We start from the raw sequence: 18,364 nt of genomic DNA on the forward strand, positions 1-18,364 counted from the left end.
TGAGAACGAAGGCCGGATGCCATAGGACTGTTCCCACCTGCTTCTGGGAAAGAACTATCAGTTACCAAGTCTCTGTGTAAACATTTTTCAAAGGTTTTCTGAAGCCTGTTAGTCATATCCATTCTAAGCATGAAGAAAGGTTTATTGCCATTTTCTGCTACAATAGGAAAAGAAAACAAAATGCCCATGGGTAGAGAAAATGTTGATGTATCAATACTGAGGAATACTATGTGACAGTATAAAGAAAGTTCTTGTTTTTAAGTAGCAAACACTTAGTCAATGTGCTTAATAATCCATACAGTATGCTGCCATAAACATAACCAAAACCATCTGTAGAGACACTGATATCTGTAAGCATATAGAAAGTGTACAATGGGTCTGGGGAGAAGGCTTAGTAGTGAAAGGTACTTGCTTGCAAAGCCGGCTGACCTGAGTTCAGTTCCTGGTTCAAAGAGGTGCACACATCTAGTATTCACAGCAGCAAGAAACCCTGGTATGCCCATGAACATGAAAGTGTAAATAAAGTTTAGAAAATGTACAAGGAGTGTAATATGTGACATCCTACCTGTGGAAAACTGTGGGATCAGTACTTGTATTGTGTGTAACATCTGAACATTTTGCAACTACTGTGAATGTTCGTGTCTTTATGTAATTTTAAAGAACTCAGATTAACTGTTTAAAGCTTGTAAAAGTTTGAAGCATCTTTGATCAAAACTCTCTCGCTGGGCTGGAGAGATGACACAGTGGTTAAGGCACTTGTGTGCAAAACGTAAGGACCCAGGTTCAGTCCCCCAGTACCCATGTAAGTCAGATGCACAAGGTGGTGCATGTGTCTGGACTCCGTCTGCAGTGGCTGGAGGTCCTGGAGCACCCATTGTCTTTATCTGCCTTTTCTCTCTGAGATGAAAAAAAAAAAACCTTTTTATTATTTCTGAAATGTTTATTAGTGCGACAAGATAGACAACATCTTGTAAAATCAGAAACAAGAGTAGCGTAATTCAATTTTGAATACTATTAGTTAAAATCAGAAGATTAGGACTGGAGCTATTTTAAACAAATTTAAAAAAACGATTATACCCCCCCCCACACACACACACCACTTCAGATGAGAGTGACCGTGAAAGCCTGGCTGGGTCGGATCCCCCGTGCAGAGCAGGACAGCCATGGGCCCCGTATGTACGGACTTAGACAAACTGCTCTTTGCCTCCCGCTCTTCCGCTGGCCCTTAACGTGGGAAACGGCAGGCCAGCGAGGGTGAGCGTCCACACCCAGAAGTGGCCGGGCGCTTTCCACAACTTCCAGCTTCCATTCATTGCACAGGCGAAGGACCGAGGCCTGGCGGGACGCAGCTTGGCAGTTCCTGCAGGCCCCCGGGGAGGAGGGGGAAGGACTCTGCACCGAGGGAGAGACAAAAAGGCCGACCTCTGACGAAAGCGGGCACGAGCCAGCCAAGGCCGCTACGGGCCGGCCAACAGAAGGAGCGGAGCCCACGGGCGGAACCAAGGGGAAGGAGTCAATGCGGTGGGACGGAACGGTTGGAGGGGCGTGGTCAGACGAGGGGGAGGAGTCTTCTAGGTGGGACCAGGAGGAGGAGCCTATGGGGCGGATCCCGCGGTTGGGAGCCAAGGAGAGGGGGCGGGGCTTGAGGAGGTCGAGACCCGAGCAACTAAGACGGGGCGGGGCCCAGTAGGCTACGGAGGGCGCGGGGGGGCGGAGCTACGTGGGAGGTGGGAGGGGGCGACGTCCGCGCGGATGGGACACGCAGCGGAATCCTGGGCGGAGTCTCGCGCGAGAGACGTCGGGGCCGCGGCGCGTGCGCAGGCGCGGTGTGCAGCGGCCCTAGGCTGACGGGCGAAGATGGCGGCGTCCATCTGGGTGCGCGCTGCCCTGTTGTGGTTTTGTGCCTCCGACCTTCTCCTGCTGCTGCCTTTCCCCGGGGCCTGTGCGTCCGGGACGCCCGAAGACGCGACAACGTCCCCTCCACGGAAGAAGAAGAAGGACATTCGTGATTACAATGATGCGGACATGGCGCGTCTTCTGGAGCAGTGGGAGGTCTGCGCGCGCACACTCAGCGCTCTCCTCTGTGTCCCGGGTCCCTTCCCCCCGACCCCTCCGTCGTGGGACTGTCGTCTTCTGACTCCTAGCCCCTCTCTGAGTCTTTTCTGACCCCCCCCCCCGGCCTTCCGCTCCCTCCCTCTACTCGGTCGCGGCTCATCCTCGCTCTTGAGCCCGCTTTCCCTTGGTTCCCTGGTCGCCCCCATATTGGTCCGGCCGGCCTGAGCCCGCCCGCCCACGAGGAGATAGCCCTCTGCTGCTGAAGAGCGTGTCCTCCCCCTCTGTTCTGGGCTCAGTGGGTGCTGGTGATGGTGGTTCTATCCCAGGAGGGTTGGGTTCTGCTCATGATTCTCTTAAGTTAGTAGACTTGTGCGCCACCCCTCTTGCTTCTCGTTCTGGAGGGAATTTTGCAGTCTTATGGGTGCATTTATTTTACTGGGGATAGGGGAACAGGATCCTCATTCAAAGGAGCCGTGACTTGTCTTGGACTTCCTGTAGTGTGCTGTCCCAGCTGTATAAGCTCTGATAAGGTATATAAGGTACTGAGGAAAAATTCACTTACCGAAGGCCTTTTTCCCTGCCAAAAGTGCTTGTGTTTCTCCTGGTTGATTTGCACGTCTGGTGCAGTGTAGTCTCATTTCTGGGCCTCCCGTTTTCTTATCTTCAAAATGACTCACATGATTTCTGTCCATCCCTGGTGGGTTTTTTTTTTCTTTTTTCTGTGATGTCACTGCATGCATTGTGAGAAAGGGTTCGAGGCTTTGAGACGTGAGTTTACAATAACCACCAGCTCCATTTGACTAAAGGAAAGTGGGCTTGTGTTTTTACACTTACCTGCTACTGAGGAAAATCAGGGTATCCAGCACTTGGGAGGCTGAGGCAGGAGGATCACTTATGATTTGCAAGGCCATCCTGAGCTACATAGTTCCAGGCTAGCTTGGGGATACATAGCAAGACTTTGTCTCAAAAAAGAGAAATTAAGATAAATTTGAGTGGATGTATAATGTAGTAAAGAAATACTCCCCATTCTCACCTCCCTTGTGATTTTTTGGGCTGTAGTAAGCAAAGCCTTTTTTTTTTTTTTTTTTTTTTTAAGGTAGGGTCTCTCTCTAGTTCAGGCAGACCTGGAATTCATTATGTAGTCTCTCAGGCTGGCCTCCAACTCACGGTGATCCTCCTACCTCTGCTTCCCAAGTGCTGGAATTAAAGGCATATGCCATCATGCCTGGCTCAAAATTTTTATTTATTTATTTGAGAGAGAGAAAGAGAGGCAGATTAACAGAAAGAGAGAATGCGTGCACCAGGGCCTCCAGCCACTGCAAAGGAACTCCAGTCACATGCTCACCCTTGTGCATGTGGTTTATGTGGGTCCTGGGGAATTGAACCAGCAAACTTGCATGCAAATGCCTTAACCACTAAGTCGTGTCCCCAGCCCTCAAATTTTTTAATATTTTATTTTATATTTATTTATTGGAGAGAGAGGTCACATTATGGCCTTTGGCCACTGCAAACAAACTTCAGACCATATGCCACTGTGTGTATCTGGCTTATGTGGAACCTGGAGAATTGAACCTGGGTCCTTAGGGTTCACAGGGAAGTGCATTAACTACTAAGCCATCTCTCCAGCACTAAAGAAAGCCTTTTGATCTGCTAACTTGAAAACCTGTCCTTGGTGTGTAGCCATGCTGAGATGAGGAAGGGATGCATTAGACAACAGAAATAACCATGACATAAATGGCCTGTTGGGGCTGGAGAGAGAGTTAGATGGCTTAGTGGTTGAGGCATTTGCCTGCAAGCCAAAGGACCCAGGTTTGACTCCTCCCCAAGACCCCCGTAAACCAGATGCACAAAGTGGCGCACACATCTCCAGTTCGTGTGCAATGGCTGGAAGCCCTGGCTGGCCCATTCTCCCTCCCTCCTTCTGTCTCTCTCTGCCTATTTCTATATTTCTCTCAAATAAATAAATAAAATTTAAAAATATGGCCAGGCATGGTGGCACATGCGTTTAATCCCAGTGCTTGGGAGTCAGAGGTAGAAAACTAATCTCCATAAATTTTGAGGCCAGCCTGAGACTACATAGTGAAATCCAGGTCATCCTGGGTGAGAGCGAAACATTTATTTACTTATTTGAGAGAGAGAAAGCAGCAGAGAGAGAGAGGGAGAGAGAGGGAGAGAAAATGGGCGCACCAGGTCATCCAGCCACTACAAACGAACCCCCATGTACATGCATCCTCTTGTGTGTCTGGCTTACATGGGTCCTGGAGAACTCAACTGGGGTGGGCCCTTTGGCTTTGCAGGCAAACACCTTAACTGCCAAGCCATCTCTCCAGCCCCAGTAACATTTTTTTAGGTAGCTAAGAGCGTGTCTATGAGATGGGGGAACTGGGCAGAATGGCACAACAATCAAAACAGTCTGGGCGTGGTGGTGCATGCCTTTAATCCCAGCCCTTTTAGGAGGATTGCTGTGAGTTTGACGCCATCCTGGGACTACCACTGAGTTCCAAGTCAGCCTGGGCTATAGTGAGATCCTGCTTCAGGAAAAATAAAATCAAAAGGCTCAATACAATTAAATTGTTTCCTCATCTGCAAAATGGAGATGTTGGTGCATACCCCAAAACAGAAAGAACCTGGAAGAGTACAACTCAGTTATCATTATCTATGCTGAATTCATTTAGGTCAGTGGAACTGGCTAAGTCTGAAGCAAAGCTCTAGGAGGTAAGGTTGGGAGATTGTTAGAAACTAGGCCAGACCTTGAATGCTACAAGATTTGCTCTTTTTTATTTTGTATTTTCCAAGCAGTATCATTCTAATCCAGGTTAACCAAGAACTCACTCTGTAGCCTGAGGCTAGCCTTGACCTCATGGAATCCTACTTCAGCCTTGCTAATGCTGGGACTAAAGGCATGCCTACTACACCCAGAAAAGTTATTTGACATATTTCTATAGCTGTGATTAGTGTACATAGATTTTTTTGTTGTTGTTTTTCATTTTTCCCTTTGGTAAATATTATTTCCCTAAGTTATTGCACAGCATTACACCCTATCTTCTTAGAGTTGCACTTTTAAGCCATTTTGTAAATGTGCTCTGGAGTAGATATAACAGCTCTTGAGAATTTTTAAAAATATTTTTAAATGTATTTTTATGTCAGAGAGAGAGGGAGAATGGGTGTGCCAGGGTCTTTAGCGCTGCAACTAACTCCAAATGAATTTATCAGCTTGGGCTTATGTGGGTCATGGGGAATCAAACCTGGGTTCCTTGGCTTTGCAGGCAAACTTAACTGCTAAGCCATCTCTCTAGCTCTCTTGAGAATTTTTGAATAGGGAAATGGCATGACTGAAGAATCTAAAGGCTGATACACCCACATTATCTCGTTAAGTCTTCCCTCTTGATGAGGGAAGTGCGCTTATCTGTTTTCTAGAGGCTGATCTCCATGTACTTTGCACAGTCACATAGCAGGCCACCTGTGTCACTAGATTTTACAACTGCTTAGCCACACTGCCACACTTCAGCAAGGAAGGCCTAGTTAAGTCAGAAGCCTAGAAGCTGCAGAAAGGCTCCTCTGTCTTTTCTGTACAGCCAGAGAACACCCTACTGTGAGCTACTATGTAGAAACTACAGGTGTGAGTTTCCTTTCAGTGCAGCCTGGCTTTTCTCTGGGAGAGGAGATCCATCTCTAGATGGGTTTTTTTGTTTTGTGACAGTCTCACTCTAGCTTAGGCTGACCATGAATTCATGAGAGATCCTCTTCAGTTACTGGGTCTACCCCTAGGGCTTGAGGCGCCCTTACTAACAAAGTCATGAGAACTGGGCTGGAGAGATGGCTTAGTGGTAAAGCCAAAAGACCCAGGTTTGATTCCTAGTACCCACATAAAGCCAAATGCACAAGGTGGTGAAAGCTTCTGGAGTTCGTTTGCAAGTGGCTAGGGGTCCTGGCATGTCCATTCTCTTTGCTCCTCTCTCTCTCTCTCCCTGAAATATATAAATATATAAATAATAAAATAAAAATGATGAGAACAAGTACCCCAAGGATAAAATGGGCAATTGCCTACATATAGGTTTGAGGGTATTTTTGTTTGCTTGCTTGCTTGTTTCTTGGTTTTTCAAGCTAGGGTCTCACTTTAGCTCAGGCTGACCTGGAATTCACTATGTAGTCTCAGGGTGGCCTCGAATTTAAGGTGATCCTCCTACCTCTGCCCCCTGAGTGCTGGGATTAAAGACGTGTGCCACCACGCCCAGCTCATCTTATAGCATATTAAGTACAGTTAACAAATCAAATGGAGTGGTAGATAGAATGAAGATGGAAACAGCCTGTGACTAGCAACAAGGAATGCCTTGGTGACTTTGAGAAGATAATTTATATAAGACGATAGTGGTTCCAGGCCACAGTATGTAGCCTAAGGAAGCTTCTACCCAGTACTACTTGCCTTTGCCATTAAATGCCTCCTTGGGAGGGTCATACTGTTTTCACCCCCATCTTCCCCTCATACACGAGAAACTTTGTCTTCTATTCTGGTGTGTAACTTAGTCTGAGGCCACACAGCTGTTGGAGAAGGAGCCAGACTGTACTGTGCCCACCTGACCCATGCTTCTGCCATAGGTCACCATCTGACACTCAAAACAGTAAGAAATTGGTCAGCTGATGGGATAACAGAGCAGTGACAATTTGGTGGCTTTGTGTTCCCCTTACTGGGGCTTGAAGCTCCCTGCTTACACTTTTCTTTTTGTAGATGAGGAACAGACCTAGAGCAAGAGACTCATAAGTGGTGCTGAGCTGACAGGACCCCAGGTGTGTACCCACAGAACTGTCACAAGCCCTGCAGTGTGGCTGTGCCTTAGCTGGTACCTCACGTTCATGCTGTCTTTAGCCACGCTCCTGGAGAGTTGTGTTAACATCATCACATTCAATTTGGGGAGTCATGTCAGAAAAAAAAAGGGAAAAAAGCTATGGTCGCTTTTCCTCATTTCCTCTGTACCCCCTCCCCCCGTAGTCTTAGGCAACCATGAAACTACTTGCAGTTCCCAGAGGATACTGGTTTTTCCTACTAATCGCAGGATCTCATTCTGCATTGTTTTCAAGGTTGCCCAGATTGCAGCAGGCTCTGTCAGCCTTCACTTAATTCTCTTCCTAGAGCCCACTTTTTCTCCAAGATTCTTTGATTCCGGACCTTTGTTCTTTTAGGCATTTTTTTGCAACTGTTTGTTGGCCTGTGTTATTCTATTTATTAGTTGATATTTTACTGTTAGTAATTCATGTGTTCTTTTTTCATTCATTTCATAAATGTACGGATATGGACTCAACAGACCTCTATTTGGAAAGTTATAAGTCATTACTAGTACTTTGATGTTCACATTCTTCCAGATTTTGCCCTTGAGTGCAGCTTCAAGTTGATGTCTGTGTCGTTCTGAAGTGTTCTGTGATTCACTGAACACCCCCTTACTTTGTGATGCAAGATGTTCACACTTCTCTCCCACCTTCCTTGCCATAATTAGCCTTTTCCTCAAAAAAAAAAAGCCACCTTCTTTTGAATATTTTTATCCATGCACCCATCTTTCTACCTGTCAGGTAATCTATTAAAAGCCTTGGGATGATTCTGCACTTCTTTCTCTGCCCATATTTGCAATTTCCTCCCCAAAGTCAGGGATCCCCTCCAGTCTTCCTCAGTGTAGCTATACCCTTGCTCGAGCCCAGATGTCATAGACAGTGTTTTCACAATTGGTACGTCGTATGCTGCACAGGACAAGTCTTGCCACCTGGCATGGATGTTTGGATTCAGCGATGTGGGGCATGAGGGGGTTTGTTTGTTGTGTGGCATTGGCAGTGAGCATGTTGGCATACTAGATAAGCATTCTGTCACTGAGTTATATCCCCAATCCACTTTGAGGTTTGAATGTTGGCCACATGTATGTAATCCATGCCCAGTTAAAATTCAGAACAATTTCTTTATCTTAGAAAATCCCTATGTTCTTAGTTAAGCCCATTTTGTAGTTCCCTCCCAGAGGCAAGCACTACTCTTAATTTCTGTCACTCTGCATCATTAGTTTTGTCTGTTCTTGATACTTTTAAATAAATAGGATTGCATAGTACATCTTATTTTGTGCCTGGCTACTGCTATTGGGGATTTTTTTTTTTTTTTCTTTTTTGGCATTGAGACTAGCCCTAGGGCCTCACACATGTTAGGCAAGCATCGTACCACTGGGTCACATCCCCAACCATTTTTTTAAAAAGTATTTTGAGCAAGGTGTGGTGGCACACGCCTTTAATCCCAGCACTCAGGAGGCAGAGGTAGGAGATGTGCTAAGAGTTCAAGGCCACTCTGAGAGTACAGAGTGAATTCCAGATCAGCCTGGGCTAGAGTGAGGCCCTACCTTGAAAAACAAAAACAAAAACAAAAATTTTATTTTTTGAGACAAGACCTTGTTAAGTTCTGTAGGTTGGCCTTGAACTCTGGTCCTTCCTGCTTCAGTCCCTGAAGTAGCTGGGGTACAAGCCTGGGCCACCACAGCCGTCTGTCACTCTGTATATTTGATAATTCTATGTGTCCATATTTGTTTTTCATTGCTGAATAGCATTTTGTTGCATAACCATACCAGAATGGAGCTATTTTTATAATGTACCATTTTAGAGAGATTCTTTGGGAGTGAAAACATAGAAATCATTACTCAAGATAGGACTGTGGGTAACTTAGACATTATTCAAAAGTCCCGTGGAGAGGAGCACCCTGGCATTTTCTATTTTGTTGTAATTTGGACGTCATATTTAAATGCATATACCAGTGCAGTGGAAGAGCGTGTTCCGATAATAGGTTGACACTTTCCCTGGTCTGTTCAGAAAGATGATGACATAGAAGAAGGAGATCTTCCAGAACACAAGAGACCCTCGGCACCCATCGATTTCTCCAAGATGGACCCAGGCAAGCCAGAAAGCATCCTGAAAATGACGAAGAAAGGAAAGACTCTCATGATGTTTGCCACAGTGTCAGGGAACCCCACTGAGAAGGAGACAGAGGAGATCACCAGCCTGTGGCAAGGCAGCCTCTTCAATGCCAACTATGATGTCCAGAGGTAAAGACATTGCAGGCTGGGCCAGGCTGCTTTTCTGTTTTTTCTTTGAGGCACGATCTTACGCTGTAGTTCTAACTGACCTGGAATTCGTCATGTAGATCAGGCTGGTCTCGAACCCAGATGCCGTCCTTCCTACCTCCCAGTGTTGCTGAACTAAAAATATGAGCCCCTTCTTCAGCCAGCCCCCCCCCCCCCCAAGACAGTCTCACTTCATAGTCTAGGCTGGCATCAATCTCTTGATCCTCCTGTCTCCACCTCCTTTCTGGTGCTGGCATTACAGCTGTGTGCCACCTTGCTGGGCCTATATCTAGGGCTACAGCAGGGTGTCCTTTCTGGCAATCCTTTCCTGTCTAGCAATTCTTCTGGAATCTTTTTGAGGCAGAGTCTCACTCTAGCCTAGGCTGGCTTTGAACCCATGGTGATCTGCCTACCTTAGCCTCCCAAGTGCTGGGAGTACAAGCTTGCACTAGATCTTGAACGTTTTCCTTACGTTTGTTTCTTTAACTGTTTGGTTTTTTGAGGTAGAGTCTCACAGTAGCCCGGGCTGACCTGGAATTCACTGTGTATTCTTAGGGTAGCCTTGAACTCATGGTAATCCTCCTACCTCTGCCTCCCAAGTGCTGGAATTAAAGGTGTATACCACCATGCCTGGCTTTTTTTTTTTTTTTTTTTTTTTTTTTGGTTTTCTTTTTCAAGGCAGGGTCTCCCTCTAGTTCAGGCTGACCTGGAATTCACTATGTAGTCTTAGGGTAGCCTCGAACTCATGGCGATCCTCTTACCTCTGCCTCCCAAGTGCTGGAATTAAAGGCATGCACCACCACACTTGGTTTTATGCCCAGCTTTTTAAACTTCTACTTCATGAGAATAAAAAGTTGTGTCATCCTTCCAAGGCCCAGGGTCTATTGCAGAAGAGGTGGTGGAAAGAATGTAAGAGGCAGAGGAAGGGTAAAACTCCTTACAATGTGTTACCCCCAAACACAAAATGGCCTGGATACTCATGACCTCACAGTGCCTGATACTACCTACACAAGATCATCATAATAGGTGGAAAAGATCATGACATCAAAATAAGAGAGATTGATTGAGATAGGGTAGGGATATGATGGAGAATGGAGTTTCAAAGGGGAAAGTGGGGGGAGGGAAGGTATTGCCATAGATATTTTTATAATCATGGAAGTTGTTAATAAAAAAATGAAAAGAAAAAAAAAAACTTGTGTCATGATGTGCATAGTGGCACATGCCTTTAGTTCCAGCACTCATTAGGCAGAATTAGGATTATTGTGACTTTGAGGCCAGCCTGGGACTACAGAGCAAATTCCTGGTCAGCCTAGGCTAGAGTGAGACCCTATCTCAAAAAAAAAAAAAAAAAATAAGTTGTATCATTCGGTACCTCTAAAGGACAAGTGAATTGTGCCTTCTGTTTGTGGTGTTAGAACCTTTTGCTCTATGGACAAGGCTTTTATGGTAGCCTTCATATGGCTGTATCAGGTAGCTAACAGATAACTAGTTTTAAAATGAAGACGTCTCAGCTCAGCATAGTCTCAATGCTTTTTCCCTTCAATAGCTTTAAAATTTTGTGTCTTTATGCATTTTAGTTGAGGAAATAGGAAAGTAATTAGAAAAATGGAAGGAGTATGTATAGAGTTGCAGGTCAACAGAATACTGCCATTAGCATCCTGCCAGTGACAGAAGCCTTGGAACTGAATAGTCAGTTGTGACATGATCCCTCAGAACCGAAGAATTGTGCTCATTGGCCATGCTGTGTGCCACCAGACCACATGTGTCCTTGTTCCCTGGGTCCTGCTGAGTGTGGAGGAGCTGAGCTGCTTGCTTCTGAGCTCGGAGGTTACAGTTTTCATCTAGTTGTCAGGTGTCCTTACGGGTCTTTCAAAGGCCTCTCCTAGACTGCTCTAAGCCTTTCAGCCTTTAGCTCTAAGCTTTTAAAGCCTTATTAGCAAAAGCCTTTTGCCAAACAAAAGTATAACTGGGCATTTCAGAGCAAACTGGCCAACAGAAGTAGAGATGTGTGCTATAATCCTAGCACTTGGGAGGGAGGTGAAGGTAGGAGGTCGTCCTGAGCTATATAGGGAGTTGAGGCCAGCCTGAGCTATATGAGATCATTTCCCAAAAAAACAAACAACAAAGAACATTACACCGAAATGGAAGTACAAATAGGAGCTTCCTCCTTGCGCCTCCCCTGCAGCTCTCTCGAGTTCTTCCAGTTAGTCTTTTCACGGGAGTGCTCACTAGTGTGTCCGAGGAACGGCCCGCGTCTGCTCTGTCGTCATCCAACCTAGCTGCTTGTTGAATAGCCAGTAGGCTCTGAGCTGTGAATATTTTTGCATTTATGTGGAATATGAAATGAACTATTCTTCATGGTCAAGTGCCCTTGGTTGGCTCTGACCCATGGAGCCCTCACTAGCATTGCTAACTGGTGGCTTTTCTGTCCAGGTTCATCGTGGGATCAGACCGTGCTATCTTCATGCTTCGGGATGGCAGCTATGCCTGGGAAATCAAGGACTTTTTGGTCAGTCAAGACAGGTGTGCTGATGTGACCCTAGAGGGACAGGTGTATCCTGGCAAAGGAGGAGGGAGCAAGGAGAAAAATAAAACAAAGCAAGAAAAGGGCAAGAAGAAGAAGGAAGGAGATACAAAATCGCGGGCTTCCAAAGACGACAACCAAACTGGAAAGAGAAGAGAAGACCTGTAGTGGGCTGTGCGCCTTGTGCTGCAGACAGGACAGCAGAGCCCTTATGGACAGGCACACAGGGCAGTGACCAGTTGGTCTATATCACAGTAACTGTTAAGAAGGCTTCACTAAGCTGGGCGTGGTGGTGCACGCCTTTAATCCCAGCACTCGGGAGGCAGAGGTAGGAGGATCGCCATGAATTCGAGGCCATCCTGAGACTCCGTAGGGAATTTCAGGTCAGCCTGAGCTAGAGTAAAACCCTACCTCAAAAAATGGAAAAAAAAAAGTTTCACTTAGGAAGGCAGGTTCTGTAATAGTAATGGACACTGGCAAGCCATGTTTACTGCAGCATGACCTCCATGGAAACTCAACAGATGCTTTGTTCCACTTTAGCTTGGTCAGTTCTTGACTCCCCAAAGTACAATTCTCTCTCCACTGTACTTGCTCTGGTCCCATGTCTGCTGTGTCTGTCTTTGGCTTTCTACTAACCAAAGATGGCAAGATGTAATCAGACAAGCCTTTCAAACCTTGGCTCTTCTGAATCAAAGTGTCCATGGTACGGTCATGGTTTCACTGTGTGGGGTAAGTGTGCTGTAGGAGCTGGGCAGCCAGCACCAGCGTCTGAGGACAGCCAGGATCCAGCACTACACAGGAAGTGCAGGCATTGAGGAAGAGCGACCCGAAAATCCTAAGGAATCAACCCTCTGCCACCTCCTATGGCTGTGGAGCCCAGGGGTCTTCCGCTTCTCCTTGCTGAGGAGAGGGGACGCTGCGGTTGAACACTCATGTTCTGTACAGTGTGAGAAAGGGACCAGTACTCTTTCATGGTGTGACATAAGACTTGATGACTTCATTTACAGTATTTCAAGTTTCTTTTGTTTGATTGTTTTTGTTTTTGATAAAGTGCCTAAACTTGTGATGTTTTTGTATGACAGTCCGATGGTCTGCTACTAATCTTGTCTGGGTTTGCTGTCTGTATGTTGGAGCCTTCTCTGAATAAGACCATTCACACAGATGCCGTTTTTAAGAACCTGAAGTTTTTAAAACTTTGGTTGTGATTTTCAGAAATGACAAGCAGCACATGTACGTGGCCAGCAAGTGTAACTGTTAAGGAATGGTACGACGTGGAAGATGTTCCCAGCTCGCCGCCAGTACATTTTGCCTATGTAGCTACTGTTGATCATTTGTTGAAAAAATAAAGATTGTTTACTGGCTTACCATGTTGTGTGTGTTGGCCTCATCTTGTGTTCTTTCACGTCCCTCTGCATCTTCAGGGCTCAGTGGTAGAGACACGTGTCCTGCAACCGTGCCCACTGTGGGCCGGCAGCCTGTGTGACGAGGCCTAGGCTGTGGCCCATTAGACCCAACCTGGTGCAAACCTGCTGAAGTTCTACAGGGAGAGAGCCACGGTGTGGAACTGGGGAGAGAGGGCTGGAGCAGCCTCTGCCTCCCTGGCCTGCTTGAGGAGAGAGCCAGCCAGGCACGAGAAGTGAGGCAGTGTGTCCTTCCTGGAGTAGGTATCCGTAAGTCCCAGCTCTCTGAAGCCCTGGCCCTGCACCAGATGCTTCCTTCTAGAAGCCCCACAGGTACATGGGCATGTCACGGCCCCTGCACAGCCACTTCTGCCGGGCTTCTCATAAGGGAAAGTGACTACTGGTGACAGGTGGGCAGAATCTACATTTTGGGGCCAGAGCCTCCACTGAGGAGGAAGATGCAAATGAATGGGCTATGCAGGCAGAGAAAACAGCCTGTGGAGAGGATCTGTGGCTGGAAAAATCCGAAAGGGACCCCAGGGAGGCAGCTGAGGAGGCTGGGCTGGGGAGTCCTGTAGGAGACTTTAGGGATGTCAGGATTATCAGTTTGTGCTGGCTGATGGGTAAAGCCAGATGTACAAAGTGGCACATGGGTCTGGAGTTCATTTGCAGTGGCAGGAGGCCCTGGCATGCCCATTTCCTCTCCCCCTCTCTCCTTACAAATTTTAAACTTTTAAGGAGGAAGGAAAGTAGGAAGAGATAAATGCAAGAAGAGAGCTACATTACAAAACAGGTTATTCAAAATACAGTATCCTAGCAGAAAGTAGCTTTCTCCTGCATAAAATTACCAGCAAGAGAGCTGGGCATGGTGGTGCACACCTTTAATCCCAGCACTAGGGAGGCAGAGGTAGGAGGATTGCAGTGAGTTTGAGGCCACCCTGACACTACATAGTGAATTCCAGGTCAGCCTGAGCTACAGTGAGACCCTGCCTCAAAAAACAAAAAAATCACCAGCAAGAGCAGCGTATGGTTTTGCCTAAGTTGACTTGTGTCCTCATCACCCCCATCTCACATTCTGTCCCTGCTCCTCGTGGCACACAGCCGAGTTGCACACTTGCTTCTCTTGTCACCTCACTTTTTTTCTTGGTCTCTTTTAAGTCAGAGGAATGAGGAGATAACTCAAGTTTGCTAGCTGTCCTTCCAACTGGACAGCCATGTCCAGACGCCTGTCCTACAGGTACAGCCACCTCTTCTCTGGTCTCCAAGATCCGTTTGCTAGAACTTGATGCCAGGGTTGAGAGTAAAGTCACGAGGGTCCTTTGTTAGCATTTCTGGGTACATCTGATGGGAGCCCTCTGAATCTTCTGGGAAATTTTCTTTGAAGGCTGTCTGAAGACTCCAGGGACAAGGATGGGTTAAGTGCTTTCCATGTGCCAGAACTTGTCCCAAGGTAGTCTCCCCATTATTATGTATCCCTCAACAAAGCTTTAAAACCCTAAACTTTCCTACTATCAGCCCAGCATTTGAGGCAGAGACAGGAGGATCAAGAGTTTCAGGCCAGCCTGGCATGGTGGCGCACGCCTTTAATCCCAGCACTCAGGAGGCAGAGGTAGGAAGATCACTGTGAGTTCGAGGCCACCCTAAGACGACATAGTGAATTCCAGGTCAGCCTGAGCTCATGAGACCCTACCTAGGAAAAAAGTAAACCTCCCTGCCCGGCCCCCTCAAGAAAACAACCCCAGACTCCAACAAATGGTGATGAAATTAGCCAACTTCTGAACATTTTTTAAAATGTATTTACTTATTTGAGGGATAGAGGGAGACACAGAGAATGCGTGCTCCAGGGCCTCTAGCCACTGCAACCAAACTCTGGATTCCTGGGGAATCGAACCTGGGTCCTTATGCTTTGCAGGCAAGTACCTTGATTGTTATACCATCTCTCTGGCCCACATTGTTATATCTGTTTTTTCATTTTATTTATGAGAGACAGACAATCAATGGATGCATCAGGACCCCCTGTTGCCGCAAACAAACTCCAGATGCGTGTATCACTTTGTGCATCTGGGTTTATGGGGGTTTATACTGCCAACTGATCTAATTAGGGTGAGGCACTGATGCCAGGTGTGGGGCGTGGAATCGGCCTGCTATCTTAAACCTGCAACCCCCAGCTACTATCTATTTAAAATCCTCATGTTTAAAAGTTCAAATTCCCTAAATTTCTAGGTTCTTGTTATCAGAGTAAGAACTTAAATCTTGAATTTGTTTGTTTTGAGGTAGAGTGTTGTTATGTAGTCCAGGCTAATCTAGAGTTTGAAATCCTCCTGCCCAACTTTTCCCTTTATTTGTTTATCAACCATGTAGTAGGGCAAAGAATTTTTGTCAAGTCTGTGCTGTAATGATGGTATTTCATCACTTGAATATGAGCCCTTTCTCATTTACTTACAGTTATTAATAAGATTGAAATGAAGGAAAGAAAGAGACTGGGTGGCGCTGGGAATGCAGCAGACAGCTGATGGTTCATGGCCAAGAGCAGAGTGAGCAGTTCTGTGCATGTTAATGGTTATATATTAAGGGCCCAGGGACTCTAGTTAAACTGGCTTGAGACTGTAGGTAATCTGAGCTCAGCAGGCCAAGGTCAAGACCTAGGAGCAAGAGAGTAGTCTGCCCGAACTTGTGTGTGTGCATGTGGGTGAGCTTTTTTGTTTGTTTGTTTTGTTTTGTTTTTAATGAGGTAGTGTTTCACTAAAGTCCAGGCTGACCTGCAAACTCACAGCAACCCTCCTACCTCAGACTCCTGAGTGCTGCTAGCCATCCTGGCTTCTGACTGAATTTTCTTTTCTTTTCTTTTTTTTCCCCCAAGGTAGAATCTTACTCTAGGCCAGGCTGATCGGGAATTCACTATGTAGTCTTAGGCTGGCTTCAACCTCACATTGATCCTCCTACCTTGGCCTCCTGAATGCTGAGATTAAAGGCCCCATGCCCTGACTGACTGAAAATTTGAAAGTGTGAAGGGGGTATCTTTGTTTGCTCTCTCACAGTTTGAAATGCATGTGGTCATTATTATTTTTAATTATTTATTTATCGGTGTGTATACAAGCACACCACACAGTCTCTTGCTGCTGCAAACAAATGCCAGGCACATGCACCACTTTTTTTTTTTTTCCAAGGCAGGGTCTCACTCTATCCCAGGCTAACCTGGAATTCACTATGTAGTCTCAGGGTGGCCTTGAACTCATAGCAGTCCTCCTACCTTTGCCTTCCGAGTGCTGGGATTAAAGGTGTGCACCACCACGCCCAGCTATGCACCCCTTTTTGCATCCAACTTTACACGGTGCTGGGGGAATTGAACCTGGACTGGCAGGCTTTGTAAGCAAGCACCTTTAACCAAGGAGCACAGCTCCACATGTGCTCTTTATTAAACATAGACACTGACTTTGGACTGTGAAACCTGATGGTGAAAGCAATTTCCTGGGCTGGAGAGATGGCTCAACAGTTAAGGCACTTGCCTGCAAAGCCTAACTACCCTAGTTCAATTCCCCAGTGCCCAGGTAAAGCCAGCTGCACAAAGTGGTATGTATATCTGGAGTACATTTACAGTAGCTAGAGGACCTGGCATGCCCATTCTCTCTCTCTCTCCCTCTCTCTCTCTCTCTGCAAATAGATAAATACAAAACAAAAACAGGAAAAAGTCATGTCCTGTGAGGAGGTTGTTAGGTATCTTTTTGACTGTCTGGGGGAAACAAGAGCTGGAGCTAAGGGAATTTTCCAGTAGGTAAAGGCCCACCACTTCGCTTAGATTGTATAGAAATGGAGAAATATCCTCCTTGACAAAACTCTAGTCAGGCTCCTGCTAACACATTAGGCCTCAGCCTTCAGCATCTGTTCTTAGGATACTCACATGGCCAAGTTTAGCAAGAATCATGTCAAGTGAGGTCATTCAAAATCCCCCACCTTGATGCCTGATCACATTTGGCATGGATTATGATTTGTATGTGAAATGACCCTCATAGGCTTATTGAGGTCAACCCTTGACGCCCGGCTGATAGCACTATTTGGGGAGGTTCTGGAAATTTTAGAATATGGGGTCTGGCAGGTCACCTGCGGGCATGCCTTTGAAGGTTATGTGTGGTCCCCAGGCCCCTCCTCTCTCTGCTTCCATCCTGATGTAACAGCTCTGCTCTGCATGCTGCCACCACCGCGATCCGCCCAAGTGTACCAGGCACTGAAATTGAAATTCTGAGGAGAATAAATCATCCAGACTTTTGTTCATGTCAGTCATTCTGTCACAGCGATGAAAGGGACTGGAAAGCCAGCACAAGATCACATCAAGTTTTTCATCTCCGGCCAGCCCCCCAAGATGCTGTCTCAGCAAGGACCCCAGGAAGCCTGTTTATCTGGAGCCTCCCTCGCCTCTGATTCCTCTGGCATCGTCCATCTGCCCATTCCACCGTTGCGCACCACTTCTCTTGTTGGAGTGGCTCTGCTTTTACTACTTTCAGTTCTGTCCGGCCCTGTTGTGTGTGTTTGTTGTTGTTGTTTGTTTTGTTTTCTTTAACAAAGCCTGAAAAGGGAAATGTCCCAAAGAACTTGGAATGTCAGCTAAAAAAAAAAAAAAGAAAAGGCTGGGCATAGTGGCGCGCAGTAATCCCCACCTATAACGGCTGCGAGTTCAAGGCGCCAGTTTGGTCTACAGAGTTAGTTCCAGGTCTGCCTGGGCAAAAGTGACCGCATAACAGAGCAGAACCAAACCGACAAGAGAGCTAGGAGCCTGGTCAGCCGCGCAGTGCGGCTGCAGCTGCGGAGCAGAGGTGGCGAAGGGCAGCTGGGGGGCAGAGGTAGCGAAGGGCAGCTGGGGGGGCAGAGGTGGCGAAGGGCAGCTGCGGAGCAGAGGTGGCGAAGGGCAGCTGGGGGGGCAGAAGTGGCGAAGGGCAGCTGGGGGGCAGAGGTAGCGAAGGGCAGCTGGGGGGGCAGAGGTGGCGAAGGCAGCGGGCACGTTCGAGGCCGCGGGGCTATGCTGGAGGCAGCACCGCTCTTTGACCCGCTGGCGGGCTGAGTAGGGAGCGGCTGGCCAGTGACTGCCCGGTCCGCGAGGGCCCTCCTCCTCCATAAGACCTCTGCCAGCCACGTGTGCCAAGTCTCAGCACGCAGGAGGCTGAGGCAGGGGGATCATGAGTGAGGTCAAGGCCATGGCGAGACCCTGCCTCAGAACAACAGCAAACGGTTCCAGCCAGGTGAAGAAGAGTTTTATGGTCTCTTCACCCTGATGTCCAGGAAACCGAAGGGCTGAGTGGGGAGATGGCTTGTCC

The 18,364-nt window shown here is 47.1% G+C and overlaps 1 protein-coding gene across 1 annotated transcript; it reads left to right on the plus strand.

Moving 5' to 3' along the window:
* Positions 1-1,831: 1,831 nt before the first annotated feature.
* On the plus strand, positions 1,832-13,022 carry Mesd (mesoderm development LRP chaperone). The gene is made up of 3 exons (XM_004658243.2): positions 1,832-2,052; positions 8,884-9,116; positions 11,568-13,022. Exons 1-3 carry the CDS (start codon positions 1,858-1,860, stop codon positions 11,824-11,826), a joined length of 687 nt encoding a protein of 228 aa, XP_004658300.1. The 5' UTR covers positions 1,832-1,857; the 3' UTR covers positions 11,827-13,022.
* The last annotated feature ends 5,342 nt before the right edge of the window (positions 13,023-18,364 follow it).

Source organism: Jaculus jaculus, chromosome 3 (assembly GCF_020740685.1).
Source record: "Jaculus jaculus isolate mJacJac1 chromosome 3, mJacJac1.mat.Y.cur, whole genome shotgun sequence".
Classification (NCBI taxonomy): domain Eukaryota; kingdom Metazoa; phylum Chordata; class Mammalia; order Rodentia; family Dipodidae; genus Jaculus; species Jaculus jaculus.

Excerpts from the sequence above, each read along its gene's own strand:
- Mesd (XM_004658243.2), top strand. The coding sequence starts at position 1,858 with ATGGCGGCGTCCATCTGGGTGCGCGCTGCCCTGTTGTGGTTTTGTGCC. Across the intron at positions 2,053-8,883 it reads GTCTTCTGGAGCAGTGGGAG|AAAGATGATGACATAGAAGA; the intron begins GTCTGCGCGCGC and ends TGGTCTGTTCAG. Across the intron at positions 9,117-11,567 it reads GCCAACTATGATGTCCAGAG|GTTCATCGTGGGATCAGACC; the intron begins GTAAAGACATTG and ends TTTTCTGTCCAG.